We start from the raw sequence: 20,088 nt of genomic DNA, 5'->3' as shown, positions 1-20,088 counted from the left end.
GGGGTGGGGCCATAAATGAGGGGTTCAGGGTGCAGGAGGGGGCTCCTGGCTGGGGCAGAGGGTTGAGTGCGGGAGGGGGTGCAGACTCTGGCTGGGGTTGGGCTCTGGGGTGGGGCTGGGGATGAGGGGTTTGGGGTGCATGAAGGTGCTCCGGGCTGGGGCTGAGGGATTTGGAGTGCAGGGGCGGTTTCCAGGAGGGAGTTTGGGTGTTGGAGGGGGCTCAGGGCTGGGGCAGGGGGTTGGGGTGCAGGAGGAGGTGCGGGGTCTGGGAGGGAGTTAGGGTGCAGGAGGACATTCTGACCTAGGGTAGGGGGTTCAGGGTGCAGGGTCTGGGAGGGAGTTAGGGTGCGGGTGGGGGTTCTGACCTGGGGCAGGGGGTTGGGGTACCAGTGGGGATGCGGGGTCTGGGAGGAAGTTAAGGTGCTGGAGGGGATTCTGACCTGGGGCAAGGGGTTGGGGTGCGGGCTCTGGCCAGGCGGTGCTTACCTCAGGTTGCTCCTGGTCAGCAGTGCAGCAGGGCTAAGGCAGGCTCCCTGCCTGCCCTGGCTCTGCACTGCTCCCAGAAGAGGTCAGGGGCTGCGGATCCAGCGCTGGGGATCGGGGCAGCATGCGGAACTTCCCTGATTGCCCCTGCGCCTAGGGACCAGACACGCTGGCCGCTTCCGGGGAGCTGAGCAGAGCCAGTGCTGATCGGAGCCACCAGGGTCCCTTCCCGTTTGAAAACCAGATGCCTGGCAACCCTATAAAGCACCCTTTTATACTGCCCCTTTAAGTGAGCAGGTGTGCCTGCCCTTTGTTATTAGAGTTCTCCTTCCGGGCATGTCGCAGCTGTTGTACGATGATCACAGGACGATGGTCCTGATTTTTCTCTTGCTGAGGACCTGCTCTGAGGGGTGTTGAGTACTCTTAACTCCCACTGACTGTAATAGAATAGCTGTGGTTGCTCAGCACCTTGCAGGATCAGGCCCTTACACCTGAAGGCAAGAGCCCTATTGAGGAGAGCACTTATGGATGTTCTTAAGTCCACCCCCCAGTCAGGACAGCACTTCAGAACATGCTTCAGTCCCAAGGACCTGCTTCCATCCCCTGGGACTTAAGTACATGCTTCAACATCCACTTAAGGGAGGCTTTCTTGAATCGGGAGCTGAGCCTGAGTGTGGATCAAAATTACCTTCATGGGGTGCGATCCCACTGCAGTCAAAGAAGTAAGGCCCAGATCCACACAGTATTTAGGCTCCTATTGTCCCTTGATTTCATTGGAAGTTCTGAGCATAATAAGTGTACAACTGGAGTGAGATCAGGTGCCCCCAAGGACCAGAAAAATCTCTCTCTCTCTCTGCGCAGTTGCTCTGTGTTCAAACTGAAGGGACACAACTAGCCACTTAATCACCAAAACAAATCCTGTAAGGTTCATGCTGTCTGCAAAATCTATTTTCGTTCTTGGTCTCACAAGTTGGGCACCTGGGTATAAAAATACTTTTATCTCGTTCTCCATCCTATGAGAGACAAGCTCGTGTGTGAGGCCTGGCTAGTGGGAATGAAATAAGACAAACCTGGTTAGGTCAGAACTTTAGGCATCCAGATTTGAAAGTTAAGCACCTAACCCCATATTTAGACACTTAAGGTGACATTTTCAGACGCACATATAGGATTTAAGAGCTTCAGTCCCGGATTTTTACAGTCATTGCTGGGCTCAGCATTCCAATGCCTAAGTCTCCTTTTCAAAAGTGATTTGCGCCCACCGTCTCAGAGGTATTTCAGCATCTAACTCCCATTGATTTCCTCCTAAATGCCTTTGAGGGTCGGGGCCTTAGGTCCTTTTGAGAATCCCATTGGGGCTGATCTGCATCTTTAGGTGCGTTAGTATCTTTAACAATCTGGCCTGAAGAGCCCAAGTCTCTTTTGAAAACGGGACTCTGCTCCTACATCTCGTGACATTTTTTCCTTTGAACTTATTTAGGTGCTAAAAACCATAGGGCCAAGATTCATGATTTTTGTGAGTTTGAGACAGAGCTTCGTTTTCAGAGTGTGGATTGCTCACCGCTTTCTGATACCAGGCCACTGTAGGGTATCTTTGGGGCACTGAGAACTGCTAGTCCCATTTGAGAATGCTGGCCTAAGTGTTTGACTTGAGTAAACCAAGTGTAAAAAATGTTAGCATCCTTGCTTGCTATTCCCCCGTCTGATATAGGCCCACTCAGCAGCGATGCACCGCCATTTGCCGGGCAAGTTAAATGCAGCGTAGGCCTTAGTCAGTCAGACCGTGGGTGCCAGTGGCAATGTAGGGCGACTTGCACGGATGATGACATTTGCTGGGTTGTGTAAGACCAGGGTAATGTATACCACGGGGGTGGTCTATCTGGACCAAACTCAGCTCTGGTGTAAGCAGGTGCAATACCTCTTTAAACCCAGGGTTGTGAGTTCAATCCTTGAGGGGGCCATTTAGGGATCTGGAGCAAAAATTGGGGATTGGTCCTGCTTTGAGCAGGGGGTTGGACCAGATGACCTCCTGAGGTCCCTTCCAACCCTGAGATTCTATGATTCTATGAAATCTGTAGGATGTGTGTTCACTTGCACTAAGGGGGAATTTGTCTGGGGGGACTCCAGGGTAATGTCTACTCTGCAGCTGGCATTGTGCCTCCCAGCCTGGATAGACAGGCTCATGTTAGTGGGCTAAAACGCAGTGTGGACATTGTGGGATGGGCAGTGGCTAGCCACCCGAGCTGGGACCCAGGGGATCAGACAGGTTTAGATGCAGCTGGCTAGCCTGAGCCACCACCAGCTTGCGCGGACCTAGCGCCCGTCTGTCTGCCAGGGCTGGGAGGCTCGCTCCCAGCTGCAGCGTAGCTGTACCCATAGAGAACTGCGTGAATTGCATGGGTTCCGCGATCGACTAGAAGATCCACTCTGCCATGCAGGCGCTGGTGGTGGGTTGGTAGGGGGAAGCTGCAGTACTGTGTTAAGGGAATTGTTAAACCTGGGAGGTATCACAAAAGGAAGAACCATCTCCATGGATGATGGGAACGTCCAGAATTAGAACAGTTATTAAACAAGAGCCTGGGGAGGGATACAAATCCACAAGCTTCAGGGTTTAAGCCAGTTCCTAACTATTGGGGATGGGGGTAGGAGGAAACATTCCCAGGGCAGGTTATGCCTTAACTGCCTACTGCAGCACCTTCCCCTGAAAAAGCTGGTCCCGGCCACTGTCAGGCAGAGGACCCTGGATTAGATGGGCCCTCTTCTCTGATCTAGCCTGGCAGTGACTGCGTTCTTAAGTGCGGTGGGGATGTGGTTTGTTAATGCATTAACATTCCATTTTCTGGAGTCGTGGGTTCAGAAGCTGGCTTGCGGTGCCTTTCAGCCCCTCCTGTATTTTTCTCTGTATTACATGAATCTGGCTGTGGTGTATACAGCAATTGGCAGAAGAACTGCCGGACTGAAAAGCAGGATTTTCGCAGAGCTCTCAGAGTGGGAACCCTGCACCGTACCCACCTCCAGGATCCCCAACTCCAGCTGACGCTGTCAGAACCTCACTTTCATCAGCAATAAATATCCCATGATTTACCTGGCGTTTAGCACCTTCTTTCCATCCCCACTCTCCCAAAACACTGATATTCAAAGCAGAGGGGTGCCTGGAGACAGACAAAGCACAAGCCCACTTCTCAGACCTGCCTGGCCTCTCCCATCTCCGCTTGCCTCTTCCCTCGATTATACACAGCATTTGCCCCACAATTGCTGTTTTCAGCTGCCCCAGGGATGTGTGTGAGTTTCACAGTCACAGCACAGCAGTCCACAGTGAGTCCTTGCCCCCCTGGCTGCTCACACTCACCGTGTTGTAATACTCCGCGATGACCTCAGAGTGCTCAAAGTTGCCTTCGCACCAGTCGACTTCGGAGGTGAGGTAGGTGAATATGCTCGGCATTTTGGGGCTCCCTCTGCCAAGGGAGAGAAGCTGGTTAGGTTGTTCCCGGAGAGGAAGAGTGCACTGCACACCACTAGGGAAGAGGTGAAACCTGCTCTGCCTGGCTGCCCTCCTGTATCTCTATTCACGAGCACACACTACATCAGCCAGTTTGAGCAAAAAACCAACATCCAAGCCCTTGGCAGTCACGCTGCTTGTAAAACTAGGGTGTGCCACTGGGTTAAACTAGAGATAAACCCAGGTCCATTCACCTGCCTGCTTGTTTTTTAATTCAAACCAAGGGCAGGGCCAGATCCAAAATCTGCAAATGGACGTGCTCCTTATGCTGCAAGCCAAAATCCTGGATCCAAACTCCCCCACCCTTGGGGGATGGGGTTTGAAATCTGGATCCAGACTTTATGGCTTGAGCCCCATCTCTAATTACAGCAGAGAGGAGAGAAAAGGCGAGGCCCCTTTTCTCCCCTTCACTACCATCCCCTGCTCCCCAGTTGCAGTTATGGGAAATTGATCATGTGAGCCAGACACACCTCAGCCTAAAGAAAGATAGGAAAACACCAAGGCTGTGGGGAAGTTCCTTCCTGACCCCAAATTTGGCAACCAGTGAAAAACCGCCATGGTTAAGTGTCCCAGAGGCCAGATTACTCCTGCTTCAGAAAAGGTTTGAAATTGTCAAGGTGTTTTTCAGTCGTTCGGCCCCTTTAGGTGTGTAATTTACGTTCAGCAGAGCTGGGGTGTGGCTGGGCCCCGTCTCTGGTTTCTATGGAGCTGAGCAGGCATTCCTCCTGGTTTTTCCACCCCTGAGAGATGTAGCTGAGTCAACCTCACTGTTTAGTGTAGACCTGGCTTAAGTCTCCTTCTCTTCCCGACGTGCATCAAATTGCAGAATGTGTCTTCCTTGTCCCTTGCAGCTCAGGAGCTGCATGGCATTCTAGAAACTCCCCAGATATAAGCACTAAAACAGCTGCCAGCATCACTGGTCATCTCTCTCACCAGACATAGAATCATAGGACTGGAAGGGACCTCGAAAGGTCCAGTCCCCTGCCCGCATGGCAGGACTAAGTATTATTTAGACCATCCCTGACAGGTGTCTGTCTAACCAGCTCGTTAAAATCTCCAATGATGGAGATTCCACAACCCCCTACAACACAATTTATTCCAGTGCTTAACCACCCTGTCAGGAAGTTTTCCCTAGTGTCCGACCTAAACCGCCCTTGCAGCAATTTAAGCCCATTGCTTCTTGCCCTATCCTGAGAGGTTAAGGAGAACAAGTTTTCTCCCTCTTCCTTGTAACAACTTTTTAAGCACGTGAAAACTGTTATGTCCCCCCTCAGTCTTCTCTTCTCTAGACTAAACAAACCCATTTTTTTCAATCTTCCCTCATAGGTCATGTTTTCTAGACCTTTCATCGTTTTTGTTGCTTTTCTCTAGATTTTCTCCAATTTATCCGCATCTTTCCTGAAATGTGGTGCACAGAAGTGGACACAGTACTCCAGTTGAGGCCTTATCAGCATGCAGTAGAGCGGAAGAATTACTTCTCGTGTCTTACTTATAACGCTCCTGCTAATACACCCCACAATGACATTTGCTTTTTTTGCAACAGTGTTATACTCATATTTAGCCTGTGATCTACTATGACCCCCAGATCTCTTTCCACAGTACTCCTTCTTAGGCCGTCATTTCCCATTTTTATGTGTGCAACTGATTGTTCCTTCCTGAGTAGAGAACTTTGTATTTTCCTTATTTGAATTTCATCCTGTTTCTTTCAGACCATTTCTCCTATTTGTCCAGATCATTTTGTATTTTAATCCTATCCTCCAAAGTACTTGCAACCCCTCCCAGCTTGGTATCATCCGCAAACTTTTTGAGTGTACTCTCTGTGCCATTATCTAAATCATTGATGAAGATATTGAACAGAACCAGACCCAGAATCAATCCCTGCGGGACCCCACTCGTTATGCCCTTCCAGCCAGACTGTGAACCACTGATAACTACTCTCTGAGAATGGTTTTCCAACCAGTTATACACCCACCTTATAGTAGCACAATCTAGCCTGTATTTCCCTAGTTTGTTTATGAGAAGGTCATGCGAAACAGTATCAGAAGCCTTACTAAAGTCAAGTTATACCACATCTACCACTTTCCCCCATCCACAAGGCTTGTTACCCTGTCAAAGAAAGCTATCAGGTTGGTTTGACAAGATTTGTTCTTGACAAATCCATGCTGACTGTTACTTATCACCTTATTGTCTTCTACGTGTTTGCAAATTGATTATTTGCTCCATTATCTTTCCAGGTACAGAAGTTAAGATGCCTGGTCTGTAATTCCCCGGATTGTCCTTATTCCCCTTTTTATAGATGGGCACTAGATTTGCCCTTTTCCTGTCCACTGGATTCTCTCCCGTCTTCCATGACTTTTAAAAGATAATCGCTAATGGCTCAGATATCTCCTCAGTCAGCTCCTTGAGTATTCGAGGATGTATTTCACCAGGCCCTGGTAACTTGAAGACATCTAACTTGTCTAAGTAATTTTCAACTTGTTCTTGTTTCAACCCCATAATTGTTCCGCTCCTTCTCCCTTCCAAGTTCACATCATTTTTGCTGTTAGACAGAGGAGCGTCTTGTTTGGAGAAAAATGCAGAGTTAGTTACTTTTCAGGGTTGCATGAGTTCTGCTCATTGGGTTTATCCTTGTAAATCAGTCAATTACTAAGCAAAGCTACAAACTGCTCTAGGTCAGTTTGAAGTGGGGATCAGGGTCATCACTAAGGGTGAAATTCACCCCTGCGCAGGCCTCTAGCAGAAGATCAATGCATCACTTAAGTCCTGGTTATGTGGAACAGAGGCATCATGCTGCAGCTCTATGCAGGGGTGAATCTCTGCCTTAGTGCACATCTTGAGGAAAATACCTTCCCTGGCAGTAACATTGTGCTCTCAACCATCTAGGAGGGATTTTCACCTGACCATTCATAGGTCTAGCATCCCCAAACTAGCCTGATGACTGCAGATGCTGTGTTTTGAAAAAGGAGGTGGTGGAAAATTCACCCCCTTTTATCCCGCTCTTCCAAAAAGCCAAAGGATCTCCTACTCCCAAGATGGGCATCATCACTTTCATAGTCCTCTCCTGCTCATTTTTAAAAGCAATTCTGTGTTTTTTGTTTGTTTGTCTCACAGCTTAGAAGTTGAGATGCAGGGACACATTTAGACTTTGGCAGGTTAGAAATTCTGTGCATCCAACTGCTTAGATTTCCTTGGAACTGGTCCAATCTGGCTTGTTTTGGAGTCCAGTGGAGGGCAACAAAAATGATTAGGGGACTGGAACACATGCCTTATGAGGAAAGGCTGAGGGAACTGGGATTGTTTAGTCTACAGAAGAGAAGAATGAGGGGGGATTTGATAGCTGCTTTCAACTACCTGAAAGGGGGTTTCAAAGAGGATGGATCTAGACTGTTCTCAGGGGTAGCAGATGACAGAACAAGGAGTAATGGTCTCAAGTTACAGTGGGGGAGGTTTAGGTTGGATATTAGGAAAAACTTTTTCACTAGGGGAGTGGTGAAGCCCTGGAATGGGTTCCCTAGGGAGGTGGTGGAATCTCCATCCTTAGAGGTTTTTAAGGTCCGGCTTGATAAAGCCCTGGCTGGGATGATTTAGTTGGGGCTTGGTCCTGCTTTGAGCAGGGGTTGGACTAGATGACCTCCTGAGGTCCCTTCCAACCCTGTGATTCTATGATTCTATGATTTTGTTTGTTTTTAAGGCATCCTAAAGGGTAGTTTAAACACAGCACTCTGAGTTTTGTAAAACATTAGTTACAAAGCATGGGATTTTCAGAAGCGCCTGAGTGTTAGGAGCACCTGGTCCATTCCCTCGCGTGAGACTTTTGGTCAAGATGCTCAAAAGTGACTGCAGTGGTGTGGGAACAATTTTTATAGAGAAGATGCTGAAGGTGGAGACCATGTGTTTGAGTTGTTATTACTCCTTCAAGCCAGGAGTTGTGGCAACACCCACTCATTCCAGCATCTAGGAGTGACTGGTTTTTGGGAATGCAACTATAGATGCCATAAAGGGGCCTGATTTTTCAGAGCGTGGGATAGCCCAAAATGACTAGTCAATTTTTAAAACCTTAGTCGTTGCTCCTAAGTCACATAGGCACGTGTGAAAATGGCACCCAGAACCTAATGGCTGAGAGGCAGGTACCCAATATCCACAGAAAATCAATGAGTTGGGCGCCTTAGGTGCCATTGAAAGCTCCAGCCAGTGCAAACAGAATTCCCTCATAGATGTGCTATGTAAATGTTTTTCAGGAGTTAAATCTTCTCCTACAGTAATCACTGGAAACGCCAATTCCATAGATTTACATTAGGCTCCCAGGCTGAAACTGACTAGATACATAACAGAAACTAACGCTTCTAGTTACACTTCCTTAGCTCTGAAAAGTCTAAAATGTGGAATAATAAAACTTGGCATTGACATCGTGCTTTAAATCTTCTAAACACCCAGCAGGCATTACGTTTGATTGCTTTCTTTTTGCCTTTTTCAGGTTTAATAATCTAAGAGTGAAGGGAATGTTTCGGGGGGGGAGGGAGGGGTGGGAATAGTACAATTTGTATCTTGATCATGTTCCTTGAAATTAGGGACCCAAATTCTGCTGCCACTAACACCAGTGAAATCCAGAGTAACTTCACTGAGTACATGCAGTTTCTCAGATTCATACTAGTGTAAGTGAGACCTGAATTTGATTTATTTGCATCTCCATGGGAAAATTCAAAGGGAGAGAAAATAGGAATGTAATATTAAAACAAACAACTTCTCACTTCATCTATTGTACCGTAATAGCAGACAAACTGGGCTGTGAATAAACATCTGTCCCTTATTTCGCTCCAGGTTAGCAGACTATGTTTAAGATACCTCTACCTTAATTAAACTCATGCTGTTCCTCAGTGAGAGTGGGAATGCAACTCTGGAAATAAAACCAAACATTGGAGGAGCAGATTAAAGTTATTAGTGGGTCTCATTCTCCATGGCCCTGCATTTTGTGTGGTCGTTCAGGCCAAAGCAAAGTGGATGTAAACTAATTCCTTCCTGATCTGGCAGCAGTTTGCGCTCACTTTTGCAGTGGTGTAAATGACTGCACCAGCTGCAGGGTAAGAGAGAATCAGGCCCACAGTGTAGATAATCCATCTCCCAGCAAACTAAGCCTTTGTCAACTATTAGCATGAGGGAAGTACAGAAAGTCCAGGTGAAGAAATCCTTAAAATAAAACAAAGTGAAAGGGAAAAGAAAATCTAAGCAACACTACTGAATGAAGCTCTAGGTAGCTTGCTCACCTGCTGTTTGCTTCTTAGATGGGTCTAGCTTACCTGTATTTCCCCTCACACGACCCAAACCTGCTGTCACACCGAGCAGCCAGACATCGAGAGCCTCAAGGTGCTTCTGGTAACGCTGGAGTCACTTACAACCTGCCCTGCCCCTCTGGTTCTAAAGGAGCACCCACTATGTGAGGTCATCGAGAGCAGCAGCCAGGAAGCATGAACTCACTATTGCTCCATCTCTGGGATATGCCACTAGAGGAGAAGGCAGCACCCTCTGTCCAGACCTTCCAATGTGCTTGCCAAAGAGAACAGGTTGGCTGGAGGGTTTAAATCTCTAAGCCGGAAGGTTGTGGGGAGGGATGGAGAACGTGAGCTGGAAAAGTAGATGCAGCTGTAATCAGAAACCATTTCAAAACCTCTGTGCCTGCATACATATGCACACAGACATTACAATCTTTTATTTTCCATGGATATGATAGAGGCTGTCCTATTCGGATTTGCTGGTACAGCTGCTTTTTTTTAAAAAAATGACTCTTTTCACCAAAACAAAACCCAAAACTTTGAAGTTGTTTCCATTTTGCAGTTTGAAATAGAATCCATTGTTCAATTTTTTAAAATTTTGTTTGTGACTACCAGATATTGTGTTTGCAAAAGAAAAAATGTGATTTTTTTGATCAACTGCTTTTTCCCCACTTACTAAAAAAGAAAGAAGAAGAAAAGAACTCGGGGTTGGGTAAACATAACATTTTTGAGAGTGCTTTCAACTAAAAGCAATTTTGATTTTAAATGTCACAAAAAAAAAAAGTGATAAATGAAAGCTTCCCCAAAAGTCAATATTGTAGTTATGTAGAACTGCCAGTTTAGCATCACAGAAATTACCAGACTGGATGAGAGCAGGATCCATCTAGTGTAGTGTTCTGTCCCTAGCTACTTCCAGGGAAGATTAAAGATCCCCTGCAGTAGGCAAGTGTGGGATAACCTGCCTGTTTCCTCCTGACCCCGGTTTTTAGGGTCTGGCTCATGCTCTGAAGCAGATGGGTTTAGATCCCTTTATAAACTTCCTGTTTGTTTATTTATTTATTATTTACTGTTATCACTCTGAATGTTCTTGTTATCCCATCCTTTTCCAAAAATAAGTGATCAACAATCATCATGAGGTTTGAAAATGGCGCATAGTCCGCTCCAAACATAAAACCCGGCAAACTTCTTGTTAAGGCAAAGTTACACATCATACATTACTTGTTCAAAGAACCTGGCTAAGGATTGTGGTTTGCTGGCTGGGGAGCCCTCCTCCTCCTCTGAGTATGCTAAAAAGGGTAAGCAAATTTCTCAATACCTTTCCTCTTTTTGGTGCTTCTCTTGTGTACAGACTTGGTTTGAAAGCTTTTCCTTTACAAGCACAGTCCATATTTAGTCCACAGGAGGAGAAATCACATTTTTCTAATAGCATCAAGATTTTGTACTGCACATTAACAATAAAAAGGAAATTAATTTGTCTTTCTGTTTAAATGTAGATCCTTGAGTAAAGAGGTCGGGGATCTTTCGGAAGGTGGCATTTTTGTCATAAGATAACTCTCTTTATAATAATTTCCTCCCAAAACCATCTCATGGGTATGTGCAACTTTCCATGCAGCTCCTCCATCAGAGCACCTCCCTATGAATAAAATAGATCTTAAATCGAGTCAAATACCATGGAGAGGATGGTGTGATGAGATTGCTTACAATGCCATGTGGCCCATCTGTGACTGCTAGTAGCAAATATCTCCGATGGCCAGAGATGGGACCCTATGCACTCACCAGTGTGTTACACAAGGAAGCAAGTAGGTGAGCAGAGGTAGCTCATTGGGGCCAGGACTGTCTCTTCATCTGTGTTTGTACAGTGCCCAGCACAATGAGGCCCCAGTCCCGCCTGGGGTGATGGGCACCACTGCAAAATAAGGGGGTTTGAACCTGGAGCAGAATCAGCTCCAGGTGTCATGATAAAAGAACGCACTGTAATGAATGGCATGGAGCGAGTAGAGCGGGAACATCTCTTCCCCTTTTCTGCTGCTGTAAGAGGAAGGAGACATTCAATGAATTCAAAAGGTGGCAAATTGGTAACTGATAAAAGGAAATACTTTTTCACCGCATACTGTTGACTTGTGGAACTCCCTGCCATAAGATCTCGCTGAGGCCAAGTGTTTAGCAGGAGTCAGAGAAGGACTGGACATTTATAAGTTAACATCTATGGAGCCATCGATACAGGAAGGGCCCATTGTGATCTATTCTGTGATCTATTCTGTGCACATCGCAAGCCACAGAACCTCACCCACCCACTCCAGCACGTGACCCGTGCCCCATGCTGCAGGGGAAAATCAAACCCCCCCACGGTTTCTGCCGATCTGACCTGGGGGAAAATTCCTTCCCGACCCCAAATATGGCAATCATTTAGGCTCTGAGCAGGTGGGCAAGACCCACTAGCCAGATGGCTGGGAAAGAATTCACTGTAGTAACTCAGAGTCCTCTGGGTCCTCTGTGCCTGATCTGCAGAGGATGCAAGTCTGCTACGACTATGTGCTCCGAAGCTTGGACTCTTTAGCTCAAGCTACAGCAGCTCATGCTTTTAGCTCTGGAGCTCCCTGTTTAAATTGCGATAGCCAAGACAGCAGCCATCACATGTCCTCTCCCCCATCGAAATAACCTTTGGTCCAGAGGGAAGGCGCACTGGGCTGGGCCAAAGAGAGGATTCTTGCTGGAGAGGGGCTAGACTAATCTGAAAGCTGATTTCAGCAGAGCCCACAAGGCCATGTGTGTGGTCTTGTCTGAAGGTAGGGGAGTTCAGGGTAGGAAGAAGTCAGGTGGCTCAGAAGGGGAGGAAAAGCAGAAGGTTCTTCTGTTGCACTTAATCCTAGAATAAAAGAGAACAACTTGTCGGGGGCCGTGTCTTTGCCTGTTCCCAGCACAACTTCTTACCATTGATTGGCAGGAGATGCAGGATGATATTTCACACTCCCCATAGGAAGCCAAACCCTTTCTTCCAAAGATCCAAGCTACCCCCCTCCTTAGACAGCACCACATTCTTTAGTGGGGTATGTGTCCCTCTTCCAAAGACTCAAGATCAGAAAGCAAAGCCTCCCTCTGAAGATCTAAATTCAGACACTGTTACTCTAAAACATCTCCAAGGACTGGCAGTATAAAGCCGGCTTTTCACATACAGTTGCCTTATTGTTTCTATTAATAGAGCACCTCTGTCAAGGGAATTGTTTCTCCAGTTTGACACATGTGGGTAGACTAGTCTCTGGATTATCACAGCTTGAGTTTACCTGATTAGGGAGACGAGATATAATACTCCTATGGGTATGGCTTCCCGCCCTAGGGTTAGGGTTCCTATGAGTACGGGACTTGGGGCTAGGGTTAAGGTTCTCATCCCGTTCCACATCCTTTCTTGCATTTCCCAAGACAAGTGGGGCCAGATTTTTCCAAGCTGCTCCCATTGTGATACTTGTAGACAAATTGTCACCACATGTGCTGAGCTGGCTTGAAAATCGGGCCACTTATTTTGGTGCCTAATGGGAGTGAAGCTGTTTTGGAAGATCTGGTGCATACGGTATAGTTCCCTTTCAGCATCTACACACAGCACAAGCTGCACCACAAATTCCAAAGAGAAATCGGATGCAAAATTTTTAACAGTGAGTGATTAACCACTGGACCAACTTCTGAGGGATGTTGTAGACTCTCCGTCACTTGAGATCTTTAAGTCAAGACTGGATGTCTTGCTAAATGACATGCTATGGCTTGAACGAAAGTTATAGGCTTGATGCAGAAATTACCTACGATTTTGAATGACGGGAGGGCATGTCACACACAGGGCTCAGGAGAGATTCTTTCCCCGTGACTACCGCCATTCTACGCCTTGCTGCCTACCATGGCAAGTAGGTGGGCAAAGTTGGAGGAGACGAGTGTGTCTGGAGCCAACGTGTCAAAGACAACAACAAGCTGTGGTAATAGCAGCCCTACTTGTCAGGAGATGTTCTCTCTGCACAGTGGTATTCTTCTTCTGAGCCATTGCTTGTGATTATTTATAATGTAGCACCTTTAAGCCTTAACTGGGATTGGGGTTCCATTGTGTTAGGCACTGTCCAAACAGTTCCTGTTGAGAAAAACTTATGCGTTATATAGACAGGGTGGGAGAGGGAAACGGAGGTAGGATGAAAGTCGGATCAAAGCAGGTCCCTAGCAGAGCTAAGAATAGACCCTAGGTCTCTGACCCCACTCCAGTACTCTGGCCACTAGACCACACTGCCTCTTTGCTGACTGCCTCTCTTAGGTTTCTATGCATCAGCTCTCACTGCAGTATCTAAGCATTGCACACAGTCATGATATGTGTAAAGCTGGAATAACAAAGTCTGTTTTCTTCTTCCACCCCTCCAAGGCAGAGGGGTGTGACTGTGTGTGTGGGACGTTATTGTATTGTTTTGTTTTGATCTGGGGGAAAGGAACCCAGCAGGTTCCATGAGCCAGCGGATTGAACAAGTTTTTCCCCCTGAAGGGAAAGGGGCACTCTGGATTCAAACCAAAGGAATCACTTGTCAGTCCTTGCCCAAAAAATAGCTTTCCCCCTACCCAACCTTAAATAACAGAGACAGAGTGTGTCCAGCTATGTAGACTGCATTAGCAAGGAAAGTTCCAGGCCATGAAATCCTGAGTTGACCCTGATGAGTATCACAGTGTGTCTCTTTCTGCGTCCCCCGCCCCCCCCCCCCCCACATCCCAAACGGATAGGTCCCATATAGTGGTTTACTATTTATTCCTCCCTTCTGGGCATGCTGCTTTAGTTCAACGAGGAGCAGCTTCTGCTTTCAGCTGCTGAAGGCCCCCCTGCTCAGTTGCAGCCGGTCACGCATAGGCGGTGAGTTATATGGGCCCACGATGCCGTGCTCCACCAATATTTAGGAACGTGAGCAGGGCTCCACCAATGTTTGGGCCTATATTTTACATACATTTTGATGTGACCAATACCTCTGTTCACAATTGTCCACTGAGCATCAACTTGAAGGGCCCGCTTAAACTTATTTTCATAGGTGCGGGAACTAGGGATGCAGGGACTGCTGCAGCACCCCCATGTTTTACGCGGGGTCCTGGCTGATGCTCAGGACTCTGCTGCTGGCCCTGCTAGGGTCCTGGCTTCGGCCTGGGGCTCGGCCCCCTTACCCTATCCTGGTCCCCCCTCCTGGAGACGTGGCCCTGCTCCTGGTCACAGCTGGAGGGCTGGTGGACAGGGATAAGGATATATATCGGCTTATTAGGTAGGTGTGGGGGGTGGGACTTGGATCCGTTCTGGGCACCACCAAAAATTATACAAACCTGGCACCCATGTGCAGGTGATATGACCCTGTAGTGTTGTTACATTGCATTTTATAATACTTAGCACTTACAGTATATAATGCTCTTTATTCATGAGCTCTGTGGAGCAGGGACCAGGCCTTCTCCTCTGGAAGCCACCTACCACACTATGGCCCTAGTAGAAATAATAATAACAATTAATAAACAGATCTTGAAGCCCTTTCCAAAGCTGAGAAAAGCAACCGTATCACCATCTTACGAGCCTGTTTTACACAACTTGGCCCATTATTATTCCTTTTATAGGACTGTAAATATCTGTGGTCCAGCGAAAGGTCCATGCCCCAGACCATGCAAAGACAAAAGTGGAGGCAAAGGAGACAAGACAGATCACACTCAGTGCAAGGTGTGGCTTTTATAACTTGAATGCCTGGAACTCATTTACAACATCATTGTATCTGTGGTTATGCAAGCCACATTACAATTTATCAGATCTCAAACTAGGCTGACAATCACTTGATTGCTGTAGGGGGTCTCTGAGAATTTTCCCACCGTTCCAGCTACATACAGCATTATTGTACAATAGGTCAGCACTTTATTAGCCACTCTTGTAGGCAAGGTACTATACCAGTTAAACCAGTAACCTAATACAGTTAAACCAGTAACCTAATACAGTCTGATGTATCCTGTGTCTTAAATCCATGGAGCATTCAACTAAAGAGAGATTTAAATTCAGATGCTCGAATTAAGTAGATAATTATCCGGTTTATTAAAGTCCTAATTAAAGCACCAACCTGGTGTGATCACACCAAAGACATGGCTTTGGACAGGGTCTCACACTGCTGTGTCATCTGTAGCACTGGGCATTTGTAGTTGGGTACAAGCCTCGTACAACAAAGTAGGCACCACAGATAAATTTGGGCAAAGAGTGGATTTTTCAGTCAGCTGGCAATTCCAAAAAAAATTGGACAAAAAAAAAATTAATTTTGGGTCAAACCAAAAATGCAACTTTTCAAACTTTTTGGTGAATCAAAAAGTTAAAAAAATAATTTTGGATCAGACAAAACATTTGATTTTGATTATTTTTTCATGCTTTTAAATGATTTTGTAATTCATCAAAATTGTGAAACAAAAAGCTGTTTTGAATTTAAAAAAATCAAAAAGCTTCATTTCTTTCAGACTTTTTTTCAAAGTCCGTCCCCCCCAACTGAAACAATTTGGCAAAGTCCATATGAATTTGCAAAATGTTTTGGTGTTGCCAAATCCTGCGAGTTTTTGTTGTTGTTGCTGCCAAAATAGCATTTTGGTGGAAAAATATCTACTCATGGATACTTCCACTTCTGTATCCCATGAGGCTCTGCTGGATGCGAATATGGGCTGCCAAGCAGAAAAATCTGTCTCTCTCTAGAAGAATGGAAGCATCCTATTTATCGTTAAAAATATGAACCATCTGGTTCAGAAGGAAGAAATCATATTACAGAAGCACCTGGAAACCCCAGTCATGATCAAGACCTCACAGTTCTGTACGTACACATAGTGGAAGACAATTACTGCCTTGGAAAGCTGACTAAATAGACAAGCCAAAGAGTGGAAAGACACCCTTCAATAAAATCAAGTCCCAAGTTTATACGTAGATTTGAAATGGCTAATGATTTGTCTTCCCTTCTGAGCTGCAGATATTACATGTAAACATATGGGCAAATCCCTGGGGGATTTTCACTTAGTCTGAGCCTGCAGCTTTAGGTCTTAATTGTAAAAACTTTATAACATTTTGGACTTGCATAACACCTTTCAGCTGACACTCCCAAAGCTCTTTGTAAAGCTGGGAAGGTGTGAATGCCCCCTTTGACTGGAGGAGAAATTAAAGGACAGAGAGATTAAGTGGTTTGCCCAGATTCTCATAGCTAGTGAGTGGCAGAGTCCAGAAAACAACCAGGCATCTGATCTCCCAAACATGCCATCAGGCGTTGTCTGGGAATAATCTAGGTGGTGGGCAGGGTGTGAAAATCACCTAAGGTTTTGAAGGAAGGGAGGGAACATTCACACTCAGGAGAGATTCCCTCCCCCAAGACTTCTACCACTCTGCCTTGCCTCCTGCTCCATCTTTCACCAGGTGACCTGTGAGGACAAAGCTGAGGGAGAGGGGGTCTGGGAGCCACCAGGTAAAATACAATAAGCCGTTATAATGTCACCCTGACTATCAATAGAGTGGTCTGGTGGCACAATGAGATTCATCCTCAGAGCCATTGTTATTACAGTTATTTGTTATTGCGCAGTAATAACGAAATTTGGGGCTTTTTTTGTGTTAGATCTGCTGAGAAGAGCTGACAGTCTGAACAGGCAAAGAGTGGGGAAATGACTTCCCAAACTGACACAGGAGGACAGTGGCAGAGCCAGAATTAGCACCCAGGTTTCTGTCACTGCCGTGCCCTCACTATTAGCCAGGGTGGAGAAGCATCACAGAGTTGCCTGGTGGCAAGTGAGTGATTGCCACCAAATTATTTTCACTCGTGGTCTAAAGGGCTGAGGGGCAGCTGATGACAGCTGAGGTTCCTTTCACTGCTAGGCCACCCATTTGCATTCAGTCCAGGTTGGTAGCAATCAAAGACTGTCTCCCTTTGAAGGCTGTGTGTGTGTCATGTCAGTGGTCTTACCCAAGCTGTCCACATGACAAAACTACCCCCTTGTCCTCATGCCAGCTGGCACCTGCTGGCCCCACTGTTGGCAGCCTTTATAGAGAGAGGAAGGAAAGGATGATCCATGAAGAGCAAACTCATCTTTCTTCAGCAGAGCTGGTCTCTCCAGATCAGGGGTAAGGCACTGTAGCAGTGGGAAACTTACTGTGCCACTTTCCATGAACAGAGAACCTCACATCCTGTGGTGCTGGAACAGTTTGTATAGTGGGGGTGCTAAGGGCCATGGCCCAAAACTGTAAACCCTGCATATGATGGAAACCACTTCAAGCCAGGGGGTGCTGCTGCACCCCCAGTACCCCTAGTTCCACTGCCCCTGCCATCTATGGATCATGTTTTCCAAAGTGCTGGGCAGCTCTCAGTCTGTCACTAAAAAACAGATGTCCAGGAGAGCTGGAAAGCCCTTTTGAAAATGTGGTCCTGAATGTGTCTAATTTATTGAATATCTATCACTCTACCTGGCACTTTTCACCAGCACTGAATTCACTTTAATTTTTATTATAACTACTCTCCATTCCTCAAATGGGTTCCCCTTTCCCCCATCTTCTGGGAGGACGGGACTAAAACACCCTTTAAATAATTAAACCAACTAGAGATCAGTGGTTTTAATTCTGCAGGTTTCACGGGCTGAATTTTAAGGGCTAAAATCATCCCACGATGCGCGAAGCTACACTGACTTCAGGTGAGCTTTGCCTGCTTCCACCTGTGCAGAGTCCAGCTCAAAAGTACGTCTACACTGCAATTAAGAACATGTGGCTGACCAGTGCCAGCTGGCTTGGGCTAAGGGGCTGTTTCATTGCGGTGTCAACATTCAGGCTTGGGCTGGAGCCCAGGCTCTAGACCCTGTGAGATAGGAGGGCCCCTGAGCTTGGGTTGCAGCCTGAGCCAGAACCTACACTGAATTCCAAAGTGAATTGACTTCCAGAGTGAATGAAACTAAACCAAATTAATTCACTTTGGAAGTGAATTTAAACTAAACTAGCGCTGTCTACACCAGGGGGTTGGTTGGTGTAACTACATCGCTCAGGGATGTGGATCTCTCACATCCCTGAGCGATGTGGTTATACTGATATAAGTCTGCAGTGTAGACCTGGTGAGAGTGTCTACACAGGCATTTAATGGTATTCAACTAACACACTGTAAATTCACAGTTTTAGTTAATTTTAATTAATTTTCCCGAGTGTCCCTGTGTGGTTAAATCCTGAGAGATGGATTAACTACATCTATGGAAAACCCCCTACCATCGATGTAGAAGTGTACACATACCCTAAGAAATCACTGACTACACCAGCTCTCTGAGTTCTCTTTTCATAAGGGCATTAACTTCTGTAAGGAGCCCAAGGCACCAAGCTGCCTTTGAAATCCTTGACCCCTTCCAACATCTTGCATCCCTCCTGCCTTTTTGGCAGGATCTATTCCAGGAACACCAGTGTCTTTGATCCCAGGCTCTGTCCTTCTATCGAGGAGAAGATTGAATGGAGTTTTACTGCAAGGTAATGTCCCTTTACATTGCTTGGAAATGGCTCCCCTTACTGGTCCCAGCACATCTCTGCAGTTACAATGGAGCCTAGGAAAGGCTTTCATTGCAAAGAGCTCAGGGCTAGAATCTCAGCTGTCTCTTAACGCAATGGAACTAGGCCCACTCACACCAGTTGAAATCTGGTCTTCAGTGTCTCTGATAAAGGAAGGGAGGACACTGACCCAGAAGGACCAGCAAACTAGGCCTTAAAGTCTATGCAGCTATGTGTTTTGCCAACCCCAAGCATTATAATAGCATGAGTTAGGGTCCAATCAATTTAGCTAATCAATTTTGGGTTTTCTTTATTTGCTTTTTGCTTTCTTGAGTCATTAGGGTGCACCCAGGTCATATTTTCAAGCTTTTCTTTGCAACCATCAGAGGAACTCAGTGATATATATATATATAGAAATATATATATTTTAGTGAAAGCTGACATTCTCACCTAATCACATGCCTCCAGGAGCTGGGGCTTTTTGGAAAAATGCCAAAAATTGTGAGACTTGCAATTAAGTTGCTAGAGTTGGCAACACTGACTGTAAGCTCTTTGTGGCAGGGACCATCATGTTGTTTGTGCAGCGCCTAGCACAATGGAGTCCTGGTCTAAGACTAGGGCTCATAGGATCTACCACAATATAAATAATAAATAATAATAATTAATAATTAATAATTAATAGCATATCACTATATAAAGGTTTTGGTTATGAGATCACCTAGGAGGTGAACCTTCATCCTGTATTTTAAGAGACATCCCTTGTTTAATGTCTCACCATCTTTCCCCAGTAAGTAGCTACTGAGAAGCATTTGATCAGATAAACAAAGGAGCAGACCCGGTGATACAAATGAGAGTTTTGTCCCAGGAATTGAAACATTCTGGGAGGGTGCTCCTTAAAAATAAGCTTTGCTCTGGATTTGAATGTTGTCATTCTTTCCCTTGAAACATAATCCAGTTCCGGTCACCAGTTCCCAAAAAAAGATATGGAAGAAGATGGTTGGGTTCAGAAGTAGGAGATGATTGCTTCCCTATAAAGAGAAATTGGAAAGACTGAGGCTGTTTTCTATAGCTAGGAAATGAAGAGGACAGGCTATGCAAAGTAATGGCCGGCATGGAAAAATACTGATTGAGAATTTCTGTCCATGCTGACTCATGAGACAAGAACAAGGGGGCATTCCAGGAAATGAAAAGACAGCAAATCTAAACTAATACAATGAAATACTTTTTTATGCAACATATAATTAACCTGTGGAACTCCCTGCCACAAAAAGTGTGCTTGAAGCCAAGAGCTTAGAAGAGTTAACAAAAGATATTTAGATGGGTAATGAGAACATCCAGCA

At 46.0% G+C, this 20,088-nt stretch overlaps 1 protein-coding gene across 1 annotated transcript in view; it reads right to left on the bottom strand.

The window, feature by feature from the left end:
• Positions 1 to 9,364, bottom strand: part of ACER1 (alkaline ceramidase 1) — a 36,998-nt gene extending 27,634 nt beyond the window's left edge. The window contains exons 1-2 of the mRNA XM_073324222.1: positions 9,274 to 9,364; positions 3,830 to 3,935 (exon numbers count right to left, since the gene is read on the bottom strand). Coding sequence (XP_073180323.1) covers positions 3,830 to 3,922 — 93 coding nt within the window. The 5' untranslated portion in view covers positions 3,923 to 3,935; positions 9,274 to 9,364. The remainder of the gene's footprint in view (positions 1 to 3,829; positions 3,936 to 9,273) is intronic.
• Between the last annotated feature and the right edge of the window lie 10,724 nt (positions 9,365 to 20,088).

The sequence above is a fragment of the Lepidochelys kempii genome, chromosome 25, assembly GCF_965140285.1.
Source record: "Lepidochelys kempii isolate rLepKem1 chromosome 25, rLepKem1.hap1, whole genome shotgun sequence".
NCBI classification, from domain to species: domain Eukaryota; kingdom Metazoa; phylum Chordata; order Testudines; family Cheloniidae; genus Lepidochelys; species Lepidochelys kempii.
Note: the sequence above shows the minus strand (reverse complement) of the source record. Positions and strands in the feature narration are given on the sequence as shown.